This window comes from Hippichthys cyanospilos, chromosome 6 (genome assembly GCF_059441005.1).
Source record: "Hippichthys cyanospilos isolate Australia breed blue-spotted pipefish chromosome 6, RoL_Hcya_1.0, whole genome shotgun sequence".
NCBI classification, from domain to species: domain Eukaryota; kingdom Metazoa; phylum Chordata; class Actinopteri; order Syngnathiformes; family Syngnathidae; genus Hippichthys; species Hippichthys cyanospilos.
This window is the reverse complement of record NC_142374.1, coordinates 4,508,079-4,528,694: the sequence shown is the minus strand read 5'-3', so window position 1 is coordinate 4,528,694 and position 20,616 is coordinate 4,508,079. Positions and strand designations below refer to the sequence as shown.

At 38.9% G+C, this 20,616-nt stretch overlaps 1 protein-coding gene across 1 annotated transcript in view; it reads left to right on the top strand.

Annotated features, from left to right (window-relative positions):
- The first annotated feature begins 545 nt into the window (after positions 1–545).
- Positions 546–20,616, top strand: part of hipk3a (homeodomain interacting protein kinase 3a) — a 28,428-nt gene continuing 8,357 nt past the window's right edge. Inside the window, exons 1-10 of the mRNA XM_088417154.1 lie at positions 546–850; positions 7,187–8,112; positions 8,209–8,400; positions 8,503–8,684; positions 13,820–13,943; positions 14,955–15,074; positions 16,473–16,559; positions 16,892–17,076; positions 19,373–19,538; positions 19,638–19,758. Of these exons, the coding sequence (XP_088273280.1) occupies positions 7,189–8,112; positions 8,209–8,400; positions 8,503–8,684; positions 13,820–13,943; positions 14,955–15,074; positions 16,473–16,559; positions 16,892–17,076; positions 19,373–19,538; positions 19,638–19,758 (2,101 nt within the window). The 5' untranslated portion in view covers positions 546–850; positions 7,187–7,188. The remainder of the gene's footprint in view (positions 851–7,186; positions 8,113–8,208; positions 8,401–8,502; positions 8,685–13,819; positions 13,944–14,954; positions 15,075–16,472; positions 16,560–16,891; positions 17,077–19,372; positions 19,539–19,637; positions 19,759–20,616) is intronic.

Genomic DNA, 20,616 nt, shown 5'->3' with positions numbered 1-20,616 from the left:
TATAAATGTAATCAAATAGTAGTGTAAAGCATTACATTTCATATGTATGTTCATATATATATATATATATATATATATATATATATATATATATATATATATATATATATATATATATATATACACACACACACACACACGCACACGCACACGCACACGCACACACAACTACAAAGGTGGTTCTTAAGTTGTACAAACTGGACACTGACTGCACAGCACTTTGTTTCCCTTTGTGGAGGTTAATAACGTTTTTACTACTAGACTTTACTGTTTAAGATCTTTGTTGTTCACATGATGGTCATAACTGTATTATATTATAAGAATACCACTGTCAAGTTTTTTAACAGACATTCCCTCTATATCGTTTGAAAATTCTTGTATTTTGTAAATGATAGCTCGATGAAGTCATGATATCGAGTTCCTCGGTCGTCAGCGGCTGACATTTGGACACCTTGTCTCCCCGCCCCCTCCCTCCCCTACCCAACATTCCACACATGCGAGGAAGCAACAGCTAGTAGAAGCAGCCCCCTACGTCTGTCAGCCACACAAGGCGTATTACCATGCAGAACTTTAGAAACGCCGCTTTTTCGCTCTGAGGAGACTCAAAACCAACGTTCGACGAAACGTGGGACGTCTCCGGAAACCGCGGGTCATGGCCGACCTCGGTAACTGCTAGTTGTTTGTTGTTATTTGGAGCTTCAAATGTGCAAAAAGTCTGTGAGCTGTACTCGACGTCGATCAAGATGGCAGCAGTAGCAACAACGCCGATGCAGGGTTCGACGTTGGCGTGGCTTCTCGCTGCTAGTCTCTTTGACGGAATGACTCATTTGGTTTGCGGCTCTTACTGAAGGTAAGTCATCGTAGTAAATAAAACTCGCGTGGGAGAGATATTCGCCTGGCTGTGTGTGTATTGACGATGCACCGAAATGACTTCGCCCATTGCTGGCTTGTTTGCTAACACTAGCTAGCCAACTTCGTTGTGTTTTCGTTCGCATGCGAGCTTTGACACGAATCTCTAGCCGTCATTTAAGTACAGTTAAGGCGGTAAACTTCGACGTGTATCCAATTGGACTAGTTTGAGCTGACAAAGCGGATGTCGCGAAAATGGCCGTGGACTAACTTGAATGATCTGTCATGAAGCGTTTCGTGTTATGCAACACAAGCTGCTCACGTAACTCAAAGTACAGTACATACAGTATAGACTAATTTATTCTATCTGGCTTTAAACCGCTAAAGTAACACAAGAGGTCGAGCTGTCTATCACTTAATTTTAACATGGGGTTCAACAGGTGTCCAGACTGTTTCTACCCTCCCCCCTAACACCAACACCACCCCCTCCCCTTCCATATGGTTACTGTGTCCTAGATTGATCACTAATGCACTGCATGTACAGCTGGTATTCTTTCACAAGTGTTCATCTCCACAAGTACCCGCTGTGGTACGTGGCTCTCCATTTCAGTCACGGATCTGGTCACCAAGCCGTGGGGTATCAGGCTACCTCTTTAGCAGACGGGATATTCATCTGTGTTTGGAGCGCGAGTGCATGTGTGTGTGTGTGTGTGTGTGTGTGTGTGTGTGTGTCAGGTTGAGAGAGAGAGAGAATGAGGGCCGAACAAGTGCCCCGCAAAGTTCTGATTGACACGGCCGCATGACAAGGACACAACAAGGTAAAATAGTTGCTCCTGAGGAGCCACATGGTAGAGGCTTTTTTTCTATTACTGCTTACTTAGTCTGTTGCATCAAGTCACTATACGTACTTTTCCAGACCTGCTGTGGGTGTTGACCGTGGTTGTAGTTAAAAATAAGTCCTTGCTATATATATTTTTTTTTTTTTCGTTTCTGTGTACCTTCCTCTCTTGATCAAAGTTTGGGGGTATCATAACACCCTTAATATACAGTACATGCAATGCATAAAACCTCGAATACACAGGCAATGGTTGAAATAATGTTTTCCTTTGTGGGCTCAGCTGAACAACTACTCAATCTGTTGAAGTCCACCAACTACATTATCTTAATTTTATTCCTTTATAAATACTGTTTCAAAACTAGTTGGTTGATTAATTTAAAGCTATACAAAGCAGTAGCCAGTACTAGGGGGTCTGGTTAACAATTCAGATTTGCAAAAGTCAGTTCCACGGGGCCCTGCTCAATTTACACGTCACTTGGATCTTTGATTCAGTTCACGATTTCATGCGATTTTTAATGTTACTTTTCTATGAAATACATTCTCAGAAAACCAGTACTGAAAATGGGACGATTGTCTTGCTTTAACACAGTTTACAGCTAAAAATATAAATACTAACATTAATGACTTGACCCAAAGCAGTTTTATCTATCATGTCTACAAATGAACATGACATGATCAAAACAATAATAAATTCATTTGTAGCACTCTTTGTGGTACTCAAAGTCCAAAGCAATGACTTTTACATGTAACTATATTTGGAGACTTGAATCCCTTGTATCAACATGACTCATAAGAAGAGGATGACTGAAAGCTTCATACATTTCATATAACCAAAATATATTAACATCAATAATAGGATGTTAGCACAGCTGGCTTTAGCACCCGTTGATGTATCAGCATTAAGAACTACATGTATGGTATGTGCTATTGTAGTGGTTACCTATTAATGATTATGAGTAGTATCATTTACTACTCATTCATCACAAAATATGATTTGATAATGTATCAATGGAGTTAAACACTTGTAAACATTGACTTTAGAGCATGTTAGCATTGAGGCCTAGCCTCAGCAAGCAGGTGCCTTGCTTACCAACGCTCAACATGGGGCCCAATGATAAAAACTGCTCCTCATGTCAACATACTGCATACAGTAGGTGCACTCATTGTTATCCTAACAAGCGATCAGCTCATTAGACACTATGAGTGAGTTAATCAATGTTTTGTATGATTTTTACTGGTGGTAGGTGAAATTTCCAACTCTTAGATTCATCACGACTTAAACATTGAAATTTATATTATTTAATTATTTTATGTTCAATAAAGAAAGTTCTATAAACATTTCAGAACCAAAAAGCATGGTACCCATCAACTCGGAGATACTTTGGGAAACACGCCCAAAGCATGCACATTTAACACACAAACATTGATAACTGCAATTAATCTCCCTGTGCGGAAAAAAGTCCTAAATTAAAAGCAGAAATGCGCTAACATTTTGGCTTCTACGATGTCAACAAAGTACACAAACTGCTTTTTCACAAACTGAAAACAGTAGAGCGGGTCGTCTGGAAACTGAAGGGTCGCTTGTTCAAATCCTACTCTGTCAGAGTCGTGTGTCGTTGTGTCCTTGGGCAAGGTGCAGCACCTACCCTGGCACCAGCATCACCCACACTAGTAAATGCTTGTTGGTGGTCAGAGGGTCGCATCTGCTCACGGGCAGCCACACCGACAGCCCACCCCAATGCAGCTGTGGCCACAGAACGTAGCCCACCGCATGGACGTACGATTGCCTGAATCATGTATTCATTGTGAAACGTCCTTGAAAATCGCGATATGAAAACGGAAGTGTTAATTCACTTATGAAGAATTGCATCAGTATGGAAAAAAATAAAGATACATCAATAATCATTTTATAATCCAATCACATTCCCTGATTTGTTATCATTATAGAATCTTGAGGTGCCCAGATTCCCACGATTTTCAGTTTTTATTTGATTTTTTTTGTAATGAGACATTGCTCTTCATCAAGAAGCTCATCCAATAAGTATTCTTGACCATGTATTAGAGATCCATCACTTTGCGGCAAAATGAGGTATTACTTCCAAATGGCACCCACAGGTTTAGTACCTACGGATGTCTCAAGCTCTTTTTTTTTTTTGGAGGGTTAACGGGAGGAGTGGTCACGTCAGTTTTTCAGGTGGCTTATTAAATAAGTTATGTTAAAAACACCTCTATTCTTTCCAGTGCATGAAATGTTCAATTAACACACATTGCAAATTGCCATTGCGCGCACTCCTCTTTCGACATTAAAATATTTCCATATTAGAGGCATCCTCTTGGGATGCTAAGCTCACATTATCTGTTTCTTGGCTGTGTTGTAATGTTGCATTGTGTATAAGGTAGATGGATATATTTTTTTTTCTGTTTCTGCGTACCTCTGGATTAGTATGTTGCTTTGCACCATTAAACAGAAAAAAAGATAGTCTTTTTAAAAGGTAATGTCAAACCAAATTTTATTAAGATGCTATCCTGTGTTGATAGAATTAGAATGAATTATTTCTGAGAATGTATTATTTTGAGGTAATTTAGGTAGTGGAGTCCTGTATATTTTACGTGGTTTCTCAAATACGCAAGCCCCGAACCATAATAAAAAAATACTCAACAGCTCCCATTTGATGTGGCTTACCTTAACTCCAAATAAAATTGAAATCTTCTAGTATACATTTTCTGACATTTTTGTCGTATTGTCTTACAACAAAACCACATGCTCTGATATTGTGGTCAGGCAGAGCAAATAACAGTATTACTGGGATCTCATTGTTCAATGTTATCAGTCAAGGGAAATGTAGAAAAGAATTTAAAGTACAATGGAACTTAGTGAAGACAGTCATCAGGTTGAGAAAATATTGCACAATAGCGACATTACCAAAAGCTGGGTGTCTCTACATAAAACTACATGCAACAAAAACTGGTTATTGAGACTGAAAAATTTGAGGAGCTGCATGAATTTCTGGTGACTCCTGGCTATTGTGGACCAATGCACTTTTTTGTGTAATATAATATACCACAATTATATGTAAGAAAACATTGAAACTCTGTGTCTGCTCTTTGATCAGGTGGTTTTAGAAGCATACCTAATCTGCTTGTCTGAACTTGTGTTAAGACAGTTGTAGTATTTGGGAATGTCATTGGGTCTGGGCAGGCATTTCTTTTCAACCAAAATAGTGTTTGAGTCTGATGATTTTACATCATTGTCTCAGAGCGTTGAAACCGAAAACAATCTTTAGTCCCTTTTGGTCCTTTGTTGTTAACACATTTTTGTTAGTGCGCCTTGACATTCTGAATACATTGTGCTTCAAATTAACCCATCTGATTTAAAAGGAACGTCAAATTGCTTATACCCCTTCGGCATGGCATAATGTCGGGTGATAGTACCACGTTTTTACATTTGTAAACTAGTAAAATTGTATTCACTTACTACATAAAAGATTGCACGTCACTTCCGAGAAAAATGTTAATGGCTTGGGTTGTTGCCTTCCATTCCAGTTCCAGGCCTGTGTAACATTGCTACATGAGTAACATAACACTCTTGCCTTGATGTGGCACTTTTTCTGTGTTTGCTTTATTTTTAGCACTGTGTTGGGAACCGGAATTAAGTAAAACATTTTCTATTAAAACTTAGCCAAATTAGTATTTTTAGGCTGAAAGTTTGATCCTATTTATTTATTTATTTATTTTTGTCTTCAACAAGTTAAGATTTGACTTCTATTCTAGTTTAAAAGTCATCAACAGCCTCATGGTGTACTATTTCCTGCTGTCCTGCTTGCATTGCGGTTTTACTTTGTGTGAAACTGACCCGCTACATTACAACAAGCTTCCCTCATCTCTTATTACAGTAGGCTAGTTCCCCTTTTCTGTTTGAGTGCCATATTAGCTCAGCCTTTTAGACAAGGTGTATGTCAAAATCAATCTCGATGAAACTAGTTTTGAGTTGGAGACAACGTACTTCCTTTGGACAGAGATAACAATTTTGGCAATACTACAAAAACAACCTCCTTTACCTCTCAACTTTTATTTTCCAGCAGCTAAAGGTTAAAATTTATATCGAAATGTATTAAAATAAGGGATTACTACATGTTATGCATTTTTGCTAACATATTTTTATCCGACTAGCTAGCTAGCGCATCCCTGCGAAGCTGCGAGTGAGTGACCCAGTGTTCCGCGTCTCTAATGTCATTTCACAACTGATTTTTACAAATGGACATAGCGACCAATAAAAGTTGAAAACAATTAAAGCGACTTAGTTATCGAGCCACGTGGCACCTGGATTCATAACCGTAAGGAGATACAGGTCATTAGTAGGGGCTGACTCGAACATCGGGTTTCGCTTTATTTTGTGTTTCGCTAAAACTTGCTATTGTATTTGTCTGACCCATTTACCATTAACTGCAATACTACAGGTGTTGAGGGAGTTTTGAAAACTGTCAGGTTACAATATAAATCCTAGCAGAAGGAGAACCTGTCACTTTTGGTTCATACAATCAGCAATGGAAAAGACAATCTTGTCTATGTGGAGGGGCTTTGCTTTTTAAATCCAGATTTAGATCACGTTCTTTTTCGTGTTTGGTACTTTCTGCGTTGTTGAAGTTAACCAGGGCGAATGGCAATGTCGCATATCTTTTAAGTCCTGCATAAAGTTGGCGAACCACATCACAATGGCGTAGCCAAGGTACATATGTAGGATGTGGGACCGCTCTCATTCATTAACATGTCTGCGTCATGTGGTCTAGCTTAGCGCAGACGCAGTATGTTGAATCATTGGGTCATTTACTAGGTTTCTTCAGGTCAGGCGCTATGTGCAGAGATATGACTGCATTTTCCCCATAAAACCCCAGAAAGTCCCTAGATGTTTTTTTTGTCTGTTGATCCTACTACCACAGGTGTTCTTTCCAAACTTTAAAATTTAATTTGCAAATTGCATTGTCCATCTGGCTGCCATCAAAGCTGTCTGGGAGCAGAACTTACTAGTCACACTTTGACAAGGTATGGGATATGATTCCTTATCATGTGCACTCAGTCTCGGTGTACTCACCACACGCTTTTACAATTTAAAGTAATCCACAGAGTTCACTATTCTAAGGTTAAATTGGTGTATAGTCTTCCTAATGTGGACCCTGGTTAAGATATCCCTCACAAAATAAAAGCCTATTCATAAAGAGACATTGACCTAAAATGATATTAGAAAAACAAAGGGTGAATTTAGAACTCTTACTCCACGTGTTCAATCTGGCACACTGTGTGCCCAATCATCTCACAGTTAGAAAGTTCCCTGTCAACTCCAGACTTGGATCAGACCTGTGATTGACAAGTCATCAGTACTGGTTTTATTCCTGGTATTATTCCTCTTTGTCCCAGGACTTCTTTTACAGAAGGACGTTTGCTCACCAAAAAATGATTGATTGGACCTAATGTGACTGGTTTTCTTCATTTTTCCTCTTTCAGGCATGGCCTCACAAGTCTTGATTCAGCCATCACCCCTGCACTCAGTTCAAACAAGTGCCTTAGGAACCAATAACAGCAAACACAAAGGGGGAGCCCACCACAGTAATAACACCACCAGAGCCTTTCCCCTACCACCCCCACCGAAAACCTATGTGATTGGAGTCAACTACGGAATTGCCTATCCCAACAACGTGTTACCATCAACAGTTGATGATTTGGAAAGACTGCACTGGGCAACAGCAGTTGAAGAAAACAAGGAGACAAGGCCTTGTCCATTGGGATTGCGTGCTGTGGAAAGGAGAGGAAACGACCTTGCTGGGATCCAAGCGCAGGGCTCTCGCTGTCAGAACAAAGGACCGCAGGAAAGGGCACTATATGAAGAGGAAAAGGGCATAAATGAAGCAGGTGGGGGACATGTCAACCTAGACTCAGGTGTGACCCAGAGATGCAAACAGAAGAGAGGTGAAGTGGTAGAACTGCGGCAGGATAACAAGTGTGTTGGAACCATGCAGATATTGGAGGAGATATCCAATCTATCGTCACTGCCTTCTTTCACCACAATGTTGCAGACTAGTACAGGGAATCATGATGTTGCTAAAGTTGGGTGTAAGGGGACGCTGCCGTCTCAAGACAAGGTCGGGGAATCGTCCGGCAATGGGAATGTATCAAATGGGACAAAAATCAGGTCTAACATCACTAGTGAGTCGATTGCTACCACAAACAGACCGGGAACAGCAGATGGTGACTATCAGTTAGTTCAGCATGAGGTTCTCTGTTCATTGAAACACAGCTATGAGGTGTTAGAGTTCCTTGGACGTGGCACCTTTGGCCAGGTGGTGAAGTGTTGGAAGAGGGGAACAAATGAAGTGGTGGCTGTTAAAATACTGAAGAACCATCCATCGTATGCACGTCAGGGACAAATTGAGGTGAGAATTAATTGAACGTTACAGAGCCATTATTAGAAACGCATGTCAAATATAGTTTTTACATTTCATTATGCTTACTTGCCATTTTACTTACAGGTGGAGATCCTTGCTCGGTTGAGCAGTGAAAACGCAGACGAACACAATGTGGTGCGTGCTCTGGAGTGCTTTCAGCACCGCAGTCACACCTGTCTGGTGTTTGAGATGCTAGAGCAAAACCTCTATGACTTCCTTAAGCAGAACAAGTTCAGCCCACTACCACTAAAAATTATCAGGCCAATACTGTTGCAGGTAATGTGGGCTGCACACTGTCAACTAGTGGACCATAAAGCCAGTTTAAGATATTCCTCTTGTAATCACAACCTGTAACTCATTGGCATATTGTTTTTGTAGGTAGCAACTGCATTAAAGAAACTGAAATCCCTGGGTTTGATTCATGCTGACCTGAAGCCTGAGAACATCATGCTGATAGACCCGTCCAGGCAGCCATACAGAGTTAAGGTTATTGACTTTGGCTCCGCCAGCCATGTCTCAAAGGCTGTCTGCTCCACCTATCTACAGTCCAGATACTACAGGTGAGAGACGGTGTACTTTTTCCTCAAAGCTGTACATTTAACATCAGTTGCTCATGATGTACCGAGGTTACTTGCTCTACCGGTTTCGTGAAATCTGTTCAATGGACAAAAAGAGGGAGTGGTTGCCCATTAAAGCCAATTTTCTGTTAAACTAAAATGAACTTTTTTTGTGGCATGGGTACACACAATGCAGCATTCTTTTGAGCGTTTTGAGTATCACATGAAGTTAAAATTAATTGCTGGATTTTTTTTAGGACCGTACGATTCACTTAAATTTTCTCAAGATTGACAGTGTTCCTTTACAGTATATGTATGTTGGCTTTTCAGTTTCTCGTTTTTAATTCCAGTTGCTAGCAGACTCCATATTTTCATTATAAAGAATTTATATTTTCATTAAAAAGGATTGTATGGATGCTTTCATATGATTAAATTGTTTGGAAGAGATATACAATATTCATTAATATATTCAGAATAATGCAATAGTGAAAATGTGAATAGACAAAGGGAAGTAAAGTCGAAAAATTAATTCACAATAAGTATGTTCTATGTTTAGTCTAGTCAATAGATTGTAGTTCACTTCATGACTGATTTATCTTATGTTGTCCCCCCCTCGTATGTTTTCATAGCTAAATGTATTCTTAAATTCATGTACTACACATATGTCCCATTCGGGTTCAACAAGCCACATCTTGTATTTGTAGTTGAGTAAGAGAGGGGGAAGTAAGATTATTGAGGAACCATGAATCACTTAGGTTCTTGTTTGTTCTGCTTAACCTCAAAGTTCAGAAAATTTGTTAAAAAAACAAAACATGAGATACAAAAGCATACACTAATATTAACAACAATTTGCAAGCCCAGGTGTACATTTATAGCTACTTGTTGATGATTATTTTTATTCCCTCATAAAGTTTGTTGCCATTTGTGAGAAATGTATTCTTCATAATGTCCAAAACTGTGTATTTCAACTAAAACCACAGTACACACAGGCAAGCCATTCTGTTTGTTTTATGCTCTGTCTAACAAGTCTCAGCAAGTAAATTATGATTTGGAGCCTGTAAACTATTGCTTTCACTTGTGCAACATTCTGTTCCAGTCTTTTAATATGGTGGCAAAACCTGCCTGTTTTATTTAGTTTGGGACAATAGTACTTGTTGATCTAGAGAAAAAAAACATTCTCAATATTTTTGTAAATGCACGTTACCCTAATATGTGGACTTCTTAAAAAAACATCATTTGCCAGAAATATAAGATTTTAGAACATTTCTTCAAAGTATGAATGAAGGCCAGATTTGCACATATCTCCCCCTGGAATACGAGTGAGCGTGGGGCTTTAGTTGTTGCATAACATGGTTTTGTGTGGCACTTGTGCTTGTTGTGTATGGTGGCTCTGTGTTTGCATTTTGATTTTGCACAATGGTAGCAATATCATTGCTAAGTGAGAAGGGGATCATTGTGAGGAGGGTTGATGATGGGGGAGGATAGACTGTTGAACAAGTGTGGTATGTGAAAACCCATATTTGGATCCAAGAAAAACATTTATAGACATTCCTCTGTGCACGTGGTTGTGCCACTGTGCACCAGCCCCAAAAGCTGGATATTTCACTGAGATTACACAATGAACTCAACAAAATTCACAAAATCTCAACCAAAAATGACTTACGTATTTCGAAGTAATGTGGCGGAACTAGGCTGGCTGCTTGAGCTGCTCAGTCTAGATATGAGTGATGGGCAAAATGTGAGAAAAAAAAGTCTTAGTAAAGGGGTTAAAAAATGTTGCTCACTTTGCAGAACTGACTTTATTTTTCTAAAAACAAGATTTTCTGTTTGCAGCAATGTACTTGAAACAAACAAGCAAAAAAAAGAGAAAAAAAGGCCTGTGGAGTACACGCAGATATAATCAAAGTTGCGATAGAAGTAATAGATATTCTGGGAGGGGAGCCTGCCCCCATTTTTGGCAGAAATGTTTTCCATCTTCATGGGGCAGTCCCCCTATCTACTGAGTATACCGGGTCCGGTCCATTACAAGAAACGAAATGAGAGAACAGGGAGAACATCCCAAACTAAGGCCAGCGCTGGAAGAGAACCCATGATCTGCATTGTGAGGCGGACATGCTAACCTGTATGCCAACGTGCCATTCCTAAAAATATGAAAATGTCATAATTCCAAACATTTACAACAGTCTTACGACTTCAAACACCACTCACATCAGTAGCAGTGGAATCGTGCAGTCACTCTCGTGCTTATTCATGTTACAGAAAGTTAAGTGCTTGCTCTAAGATGGGATGTCACTGACGTATGAGGTGATCACCTTTCTCACAGCCACATTTGCAGAGAAACCAAACAGAAGATTAATTTCTTTTTCTAGTTTGGTTCCTTTGGTTATTGCATTTCAAATAGTAGTTAAGAGTCCTACATATCACTGGTGTTGTGTGGAATCCTTGTACCTCCAAAATCATTCACCATCATTAAACCATTAACAAAACAAAGAGACCACGCTAGATTGACCAATGATTTAAGGACCATCCACATGTGGATTGGACCCGGATATGTTAAAAAAAAAAAAAAAAAATCTTCTGTAATCTTTCATCTTCACATTACAGTCCCAATAGTCGGGCTCTTGTGTGGCTGGTAAGTTCCGGGGCAGGCTTGCATGCCTTCATGCTGTTACTGTAGTTTTGTGTTTTGTGATGAGCTGTTATGACAGGAGAATGATGAGTCCTTTTCTTTTTACAAGACTGTTGGATAACCCAAGGAAGCAATATGCATAGAGGCAACTCCTGTGTGTGTTTGCCTCTTTCTTTTGTTTTTGTCACCCTGTCTTTGTTTTGTTTGAGATAGGTGGTTATGGAGATAGAAAAGTTGGAAATGGACATTTTGGATGGTTGATGCATGCCAGAATTTTCAAATGCCCATCAACTGTCATGTAGAGTGGTTGCTGGTGAAGTGTTGTGGCTTGAGACAGTGGGGATGGAGAACAAGCCATGCTTGATGTTCTTCAAAATGGTTTGTAATAGTGACAAAGCATATAAAGTGAGGATTGAACAATCTCAACATCCATAGGTGTTCATGAATTTTGTGTTGTATTAAAAACAAAGCACCTTCCACCTTTACATGATACTCATCTGTTGTAGCAAACATACTATGCGGAAATAACATGTTAGAACAGACAGACGTGATGTCACACATGGGCAGTTACTTATCCATTCAATACAGACACATTTTAACAGCAAAGCCGTTTACACAGGATAGAAGCAACTTTCACAGTTCAAGCAAAAAGGTGTATTCAAAACCGCCAACAAAAAAAGTGATCTTAAATGCAGACAAACACAGTCAGCTACTTGGCGGATAATACTTTTCACAGGGTTTCCGATCCCTATTAACAGGAAAAAAGTGAGCGAACACTGTACATTTTTTTCTTGGTCTGAGTCTAAAAACAGAAAATGGTTCCGTTTTTCAGGGGCAAATTTTCTTTTCATTTTAGCAAAAATTGTAAAATTATCTTCAAACACAAACACATTTAAGGAGCATAACTCATCTGCCATCTCTGTATGAGCAGTATTTAGTTATTGAGCAGAGTATCAAATGGATTCCATCCTGTTGTACAGTGAGCTAAAACTATAAAAAAAAAGTTTTTTTCAGGAGGAACTCGCGATGAGATTCTTCCTTGTTGATCATAATAACAAACAATGCATTTTCCACATTGTTTTGAATGGAACAAACAAACTTTGTGTTTTGTTCCATTGTATACTCACGGTTTTTCCTGTTATGGAGTTGATAGGAAATATTTTTTCCTCCCCTTAAAATAGAAAAATAAGAAACAAAAGACTGTTATATAAAATCGTTACAGCAAGAGCTGTATATGTACTTGCAGGCACATTCACTTCTCACCACACACAAGTGTGATGGCAAGTAATAGCCCTATTTATGACCATACTATACTGTTATCATCTCTGGTTGAGTTGTTGCTTGGTAACTGTCATTTCCCACTGTTCTCGTCACAGCAGTGGCTGCTATTTGCAGCGCTGTTACTTAGAGGCTTTACTAACAATTGTCTTCATACAGCTATCGATTAATACTGTTCTGGGGTTAGTAGTCTTGTCTGAGCAATTGACCCACGTTATTCATTTGCACATACATACTTCTGTTCTACTTGTCAAATTTGCAAAACATTTGAAATGACAGTACTGCTGATCTTCTGATCTTATAATACTCACAATTTCAAATGTACAATTCTTTGTTGGATATTTATACTCAACTGAAACATAAGGTCCAAGCATACTCAAAACAGGCTCTTGTCTTGCTATTAACTACTATTAAAGTTAACAGCTGTTAAAAACTTCAGCCATACCATGTAAAATTGTAATCCCTTTGAATCCACTTGAATTGTTCTATTTGTAAATGTAACCATATTTTACGCCAAGCATCAACATAATAACCAAATTCCCTTCCATTGGTGAGATGCACACCCTTAACTACTGGACTACAAGTCAATGCCAGATATTATTTGAAAGTGCAGTACTGCTGATCTTCTGATGTTATAATACTTATAAGATCTTATCTTGATATTATTTGAAAGTACAGTACTGCTGATCTTCTGATCTTATAATACTCAAGTTTCAAACTAACTACAGTAACCATATTTTACTACATGCATCAACATAAATACCAAATTTCTTTTCATTGGAGAGATTACCGGGTTACATTTTTGGACAATGTCCTAAATTTTTTGTTCTGTATTATATACTACATAATATGGCAAAGTGCCATCATGTGCGTAACATGGACTCTCTGACGGGTGCTGTTCCTCAGCTTTCAGTCACCCCCCTCCAAGTATACCAAGCAACAACAATATTTGTTATGGAAATGTTAATTCGTTTTGAATAATTTACATCTACACAGTGAGACATCTAAGAGAATATTTCTCTCTAACTGAACAGTTCCTTGATTATAGTCCTATATGTTTTATTAATGTGCCATACGTTGACTATTAATTAACAAGTGTTGCCAAGCAAATTTCTTTGAATGGTCTTCTATGATGATCTCTTGTGAGTCCCGCTACTTGATATGTCGTGAGCAGCTCCAAAAGGTAACCTGTTAATGATCCCCCTTTTTTTTTTTTCCTCCACCTTATCAGAGCTCCAGAGATTATTTTGGGCCTGCCATTTTGTGAAGCTATTGATATGTGGTCATTGGGATGCGTTATAGCAGAACTCTTCCTGGGCTGGCCCCTCTATCCTGGTGCTTTGGAATATGATCAGGTAATATTGCTCACTAACATACATTTGCAATACATATTGTATTACCATTTAAAACTGTAATTATGGGCAGTGGTAAAGTTAGGGAAAAAAATATATAGATTTATTTATACGCTTAGTCCTATCCGGGGAGTTGGTAAAAAAAAATAGAGATTTGTTTTTACGCTTATTCCTTCCTATCCAGGAGATCACATCCAAGTACTAAATTTACCTCCATTGTCAACTTTTATACTACCATGTGGTGTACAGTCATTATTTTCTTGACTGCATTAGGTCACCTCCCTGAATGAAAGTCAAATCCAGTACGGAATCTGCCTAAATGCTAAATAAATCAGAACATTGTTCTTGGCAATGTGCAACAGAGCTGTGTGGTCTAAATGTCACAACTGGGACTCCAACTTAATTTTCCCCTCATGAGGAAGTGAGAGCCTGGGAAAGGTCTACAACATGTTGAAAGTGACATTGTGTCACTGGGTTTTAGTATAACAAAACTCTGAGGTTGAGAATCAATTATAATTTTCCTCAGCATATGAATCTAAACATTTGAGCGCAGTCTGTGCTGTAGTCAACGTTGTTCTAGTGGGTATGCCAGGACTCACTTTCACTTGCACCCTGAGCTCCCCAAAGTTTGTTGCCCAATGCCATGGCTCGCTGCTCATCACTCGACACAGCAAAATGTATTTATAACCCTAAGCTTGATCATGGAGTTTGCAGATGCATGTTTATGATCATTTTGTGCATGTTCAAGGGGTCTTGTGTTCAATACTGTCTGCTCTGTGTTTGTCTTGTGCTGTTCATGCTAAACAACTATATTGCCAGAATGTGCCAGTGAAATCTAAGAGTATTTTTCCACATGACATTCATTATTGTTCAGTGTTTGTTTTGCAGCATGTGTTTTTGTCTGCTTTAACATTGCCCCCTCTGTTAGGCTTTTTATATTGGCATCATCAAACCTGAATAGATTTTTCATGTTTTGTCATAAAATTCACTTTTTAACGGTCTTTATTTTGTCAGATCCGCTACATCTCTCAAACCCAAGGCCTCCCAGCAGAGCACCTGCTCAACAAGGGCACCAAGACCTCCCGTTTCTTCTGCAAAGCGTCAGAATCTCCTTACCCCTTCTGGAGACTTAAGGTACATGTATGGAGACTTAAAGTACATGTACACATCAAAATATATACATAATTCTGGCTTGAATCATGTCCTCAAAAAGTGCTCCCATAGCTGATTTTAACCAAACTAAACTCTGTGCTTTTGGATAATTTTTTTCATTTTACCGATTCCACAGCCTGGTTCTGCCATGTGTATTTGATTTTTTTCCCCCCCACTGCACTTCAGGCTGCACAGCAACAATGGCACAGTTAGTCAGAACCTTTTCCAACCTCGCTCTAGAACTCAGACCGAAAAGGGCTGTGAGAATGCCTTTGTGTAATTTTCCTACAGACGTAGTAATTTCTTTGATAGGCAAAAGAACTCCATTGTAAAAGGCATTTTGCTGATTTGAGTGAGCAAGACAGCCATGCCAACACTAAGTCACAAAAGTGCAGTACTTACAGGGGCTTGAATGATTAATTGCATTTTCAATCTGATCGCAATTTGATGAAACACAACTTGCTGATTGTAGAAGCTGCAATTTAAATGGTCATTTACACATTGAGAGGAGGAAAATAGCAGGAGTTGGCAGGGACATCGTCACGGTTACTATAGCCTTTGGCTGGATAGGTGAAGATAATTTATGCTGTGTTTTCAATTGAAAGAGACATTGAGGTAAATACCTAAAATCATAGATCTTTTTTGGTGGCTGCTACCATGATGCATTTGGGGCAATGAGGAAGTATCTGTGTGCCAGTATGTGGCTGATAAATATGAGTGTCGGACCTGTTGTGTAAGCAAACACTGCAGCCTGTTGCATGTCTTATATGAAAAATAAGTTTTGACTTCAATTGATGAGCCTCCAATGTTTGCGCACGGCGCTTTACTGATCAGCCCGTCAATTCTCCAGTCAAATGATTTGAAAATGTAAGCGCCATGATAAGTTATCAAAAATAGGGGATAAATACTTCTGTAAGCGGCCAAAAGTTTTGTTGTTCGATTTCATGAATGAAATGAAAAGGAAAATAGACAAAATCTTTTTCTGCTCGTCATTACTCATCATTGAATCGATGAGGTTGCGCGGCTGGCAATCGTAATGCAGGTATAATCCCACTTTGCATGTGCAACGAAAAGAGCATCCAAACACATTAACAATGAGATAAATTGAAGACATAAAAAGTCCACCGTACAGTTTATATGCCACATAAATAGTCTAAAAATATTTTTTTCAGATTTTTTGTCATGGTCATGTTTTGATATATTGTATTTCAGTAGCAGTAAAACAAAAAAATTGAACATGGGTGTGTGTAGCCTTTTCTTTTTTAAAGCAACTAAATACACATGACTTGTAAAAACCTAATTCGGAAATTCTGTCTTTTATACCATATTTTGGGTTTTGTGTACACTTTATTTATTTATGTATTTATGTATTCCCCCCAGACAACAGAGGAACACGAAAAAGAGACAGGACTTAAATCCAAAGAAGCCAGAAAATACATCTTCAGCTGTTTGGAGGATATTGCGCACGTACGTCTAAACATTAGTGTTTCTCCTAGGATTTTTTTTTTTTTTTTTTTGGCTACAGGGAAAGGCATTTGAGGGGACCATGACTCTGTAAACAAATGAGACTGGACTGCAGTTTTGTGCTTTTAAAAAAAACAAAAAAACAACAAAAAAAACTGAATTGAATTACAATTTTTATTTATTTTTTTTTAACTTGTGCTACAAAAAACAACATTGAATTGCAATTTTTATTTCTTTATTTTTTTAACTCATCACTCATTAGCATTTCAAGTAAGTGTGGTTCCGGTTATTGTCATATTTATGTGCGAATGTGTTTCCCCGTGTTTTCTTTACAGGTGAATTTTGTGTTGAGTCCTGACAGCAGTGACGTGCAAGCAGAGAAAACGGACAGGAGGGAATTTGTATCTCTCCTGAAGAGCATGCTGCTGATAGATGCAGAAGACAGAACTGTCCCCTCCAATGTCCTCAATCATCCCTTCCTTACTATGACTCATCTGTTGGACCACTCTCATAGTAACCAGTAAGACTTTGATAACTGATTCTGACACAGTGCCATACAGTATATTTTGTATTTTGCCCTTTAGTTTCCAGTGCATATGGGTAAGGGATTGTGCATATGTAAATTTACATATTAATTGGTTTGAACAGAGGAGGGCAGCACACTTTGTTTCTCCAAACACACACACTCAAAGTAATTTAACAGGCCTGAAAGTGAATTTAAAGTGAATTTACAACCACAGTCTACATCATGTTTTGAGACCAAAAATGTGCCTTGGCATAGTTAAGGAAGTTTTCAAGAACAACGCTGGTATTCGTTTTGGTCTAAAAGTGGGGAAAAAAATTGCAATCAAACTAATTTGGAAATCCTTCAAGATGCGGCAAGATAATGACGTGTTCACATGCATTCTCCATTCAGTTGAAGGTTGGGTTAGTGCGAAAACTGGGTCTCTGAAACATTCAGAATATCTGTTTACATTTGTTAGCAAAGAGGATTATGTTAATTGTCTGACCCCGATTGAGACTGTGATGTACGCATAATGCCATGACCCAAGTAGACATAATTTCCACTTACTCCCCCCCCAACAAGTGACAATGTTATGCCTGTGGCTTTTCCTTTCCTTTTTGGCTTAGTCTAAATAAATAGCATCACGGCAACATATTATGAGCAATGTTCCATCTAATTTTTATGCATGTGAGCACTCACACAAACTCCCTTAGCATGCATTGAACCACAGTGAGCAGCATCAAACATGCACCTGTTAACCAAACTAGTATAACATCTGTCCAAAACCTGAGATTATACCCGATACAGTGGGCCCCCGTGTTACGACACTAATCCATTCCGCGGTTGGGGTCGTAAGGTGAATTCGTCGTATGACGGGCAATCCAAACCTGTTAAATAGCTAATGCGTTTAGAATCATGGGTAAAAACATCAAAATTGTACATACACTTTAAAAATTGTTACCAAAATAGTACAGTAAGTGGTACGTATATAGAAAGTATTTATTTACTTTTGAGCGCCGCTTGTTATGCCCATATTCCCCAATAAGGGTTATCTCCAGCATCGTTTCCATATAAATCATCATCTTTCTTTATCACTAGCAATCTTGGGGCCCATGGCTAACCCTTTCAACTTTGAATTAATCAGTAAAATGCACTATAAATAAGGTTATGTAACCACCTACAATCGAACAAAGCTTTACCATTCCGCCATTTTAAACAAGTGAGACCGACCAATAATAAACCACCATCTCCGTGAGGAGATACTGACCAATAGCAGACCACCATCTCCGTGTGGAGACGCCGGCCAATAGCAGACCAGCATAGTAGTCATGCGTTGCATGGAAGCAGTTAGACGGCAATAGTAAATAAGTGCAATTTCGTAAAAATGCCAGCAGATGGAGGCAAAACAATACAGCCAAGCCCCTAGGGTCATGACAGGTAGTTTGGTCGCATAACCAGGAAAATGTCATCAAGAGGGGATGAAAATACTTAGTATTCCACGTTACAACATGAAAATGACGTAAATCAGGGACGTTGTGACACGGGCGTCCATGTACCTTATATGTTACATAATGTATGTTATAAAAATAATTCAAACCTCCTACTGTACAGCGTTTCCCTCGCCACTTTACACTGAATCTACTGCGGTTGCCGCCGCCATCGGGGGGCCAGGATTGGTCACGACCCTAAATGTTGTTTATGAAGAGATTCGGTGAGGTGATTGTTGTCCTACTGATGTTGCCAAACTTTCAACCTGTTTGTGCACTTTTTTTTTTTGTTAAATATCGTGAGAAATAAGTGTTACAATCATAACAGTTAACATGTACTTCACTTGTCTCCATAGTATTAAACAAGCCCCAACTCAATAGTCATAATTAATAATCCTTGCACTCCACAGGGTTAATGTTGATAGCCTACATGATACATCAACATTATTATCTTTGTTATGAATTGCTCCCACAGTTTTATTATTTTGCCTTTTTTTTTGTCTTTACAGTTTTTCTTGAAGCTATGTCAACCACGTGCTGAACAAATGTTAACATTTCTTTATTTGAGGCGAATATTAAATTGCAAAATGCCATATAAGTCAGACATGCTTGATGTACGTAGTTGTTGCAAACAACAAAACCGTTTATCATTCACATAGCCTTTGTATGTTGGTCTTTTCCAATACTTGAACTCAATTTGGTGGTCATTGCCAAATATTGACATCTTGTGTGAGCTAATAAGTCTCTTTGTTCCTGTGTCTTTTGAAGGGTAGTTTAGATTAGCCGCTTTATCTAATTACTGTACTTTGCTCTGTTATCTTCAGTGTGCAGTCATCTTTTCACATCATGGACATGTGCCACAGTTGTCCCAACAGTGCAGTTGTTGATGTGTTGAACCAGAACACAGTTCATTTCTCGAGACCACTTGTTGGTTCCACCATTTCGTCCGGCCTCCCTCTGGCTTACAACAACTTACCAGTTCACACTCAGGTGAAGTTTTGCAATTTGTCTATTGTATGTGGTTATAATTCCTTTTGGCCATCAGAATAAACTGACGTACTGTATTCTGTTTCACTTTTTGCAATACAGCCTATTACACAATCAGCTCCTTCAGTGTTGCATCCTGGAATTGCTCTTACAGCAAGAAATGGTCAGTTTGGATGCAGCGACTCCTTCCCACCCATTCTTCTTTGCCCACCTAACATTCAAGGTATGTAGACCTGCATATTAATCGATCGCAACTATTTATTTTAATCAAACTAGTAAAAATATCACACAATCGAGTATAGAAGATGCAGCTTCTAAAATGATGATTTTATTTATAAAGGGGAGAAAAAATAATACAAACCTATTTGACCCTATATGAAAAAACAATTGTCCCCAGAGCAGACATGTAAAGAGGCTAGATAGACTAAATAAAAAAAGGGTTGCTGCTGTATTGAACCGTAAGGCTGTTTTCAGGTAAGAATGTACATTATGGGCCAAACTAATACATAATGAATAGAAAAACTGAGAAGGGATGATGAAATAAGATGCAGGTTATCATGCCAAGATAATTTAGCTAGCACGTTCAGAAACAAGGTTTTGAGTAAAGACAAAGCGGATGTGTGGGCTTGGACAATCAATAGACCTTTTCACACACACACACACACACAATGCACACAATTCTGGCTGGAACCACGTTAAAGCAGAAAATACCCACCTTTGAGCAGCAAAATATTGCAATTAAGTCTCTGGATAACTTTAAAAAACAAAGTACGGTTTTCTGTACTGTCAAAAAAATTAACGGTAAGTCAGCTGATCAAGACAGCTGATTGAGAGCAGGTGTGGGTAAACAGTTGCTTTGTGATTTCACAAGGGATTCAATTACTGTTTCACATAAGTTCAGATAGATTTGCAGTTTTCCCTCCTTACTAAATAAAATCCATCCAATATCTTCCGCTTATGTGGGGTTTGGTCGCAGGGGCAGCAGCCTTAGCAGAGAAGCCCAAACTTCCCTCCCCTCGCCCACTTTGTCCAGCTCCTCTGGGGGGGTTCCCGAGGCGTTCCCAGGCCAGCCGAGGGTCAC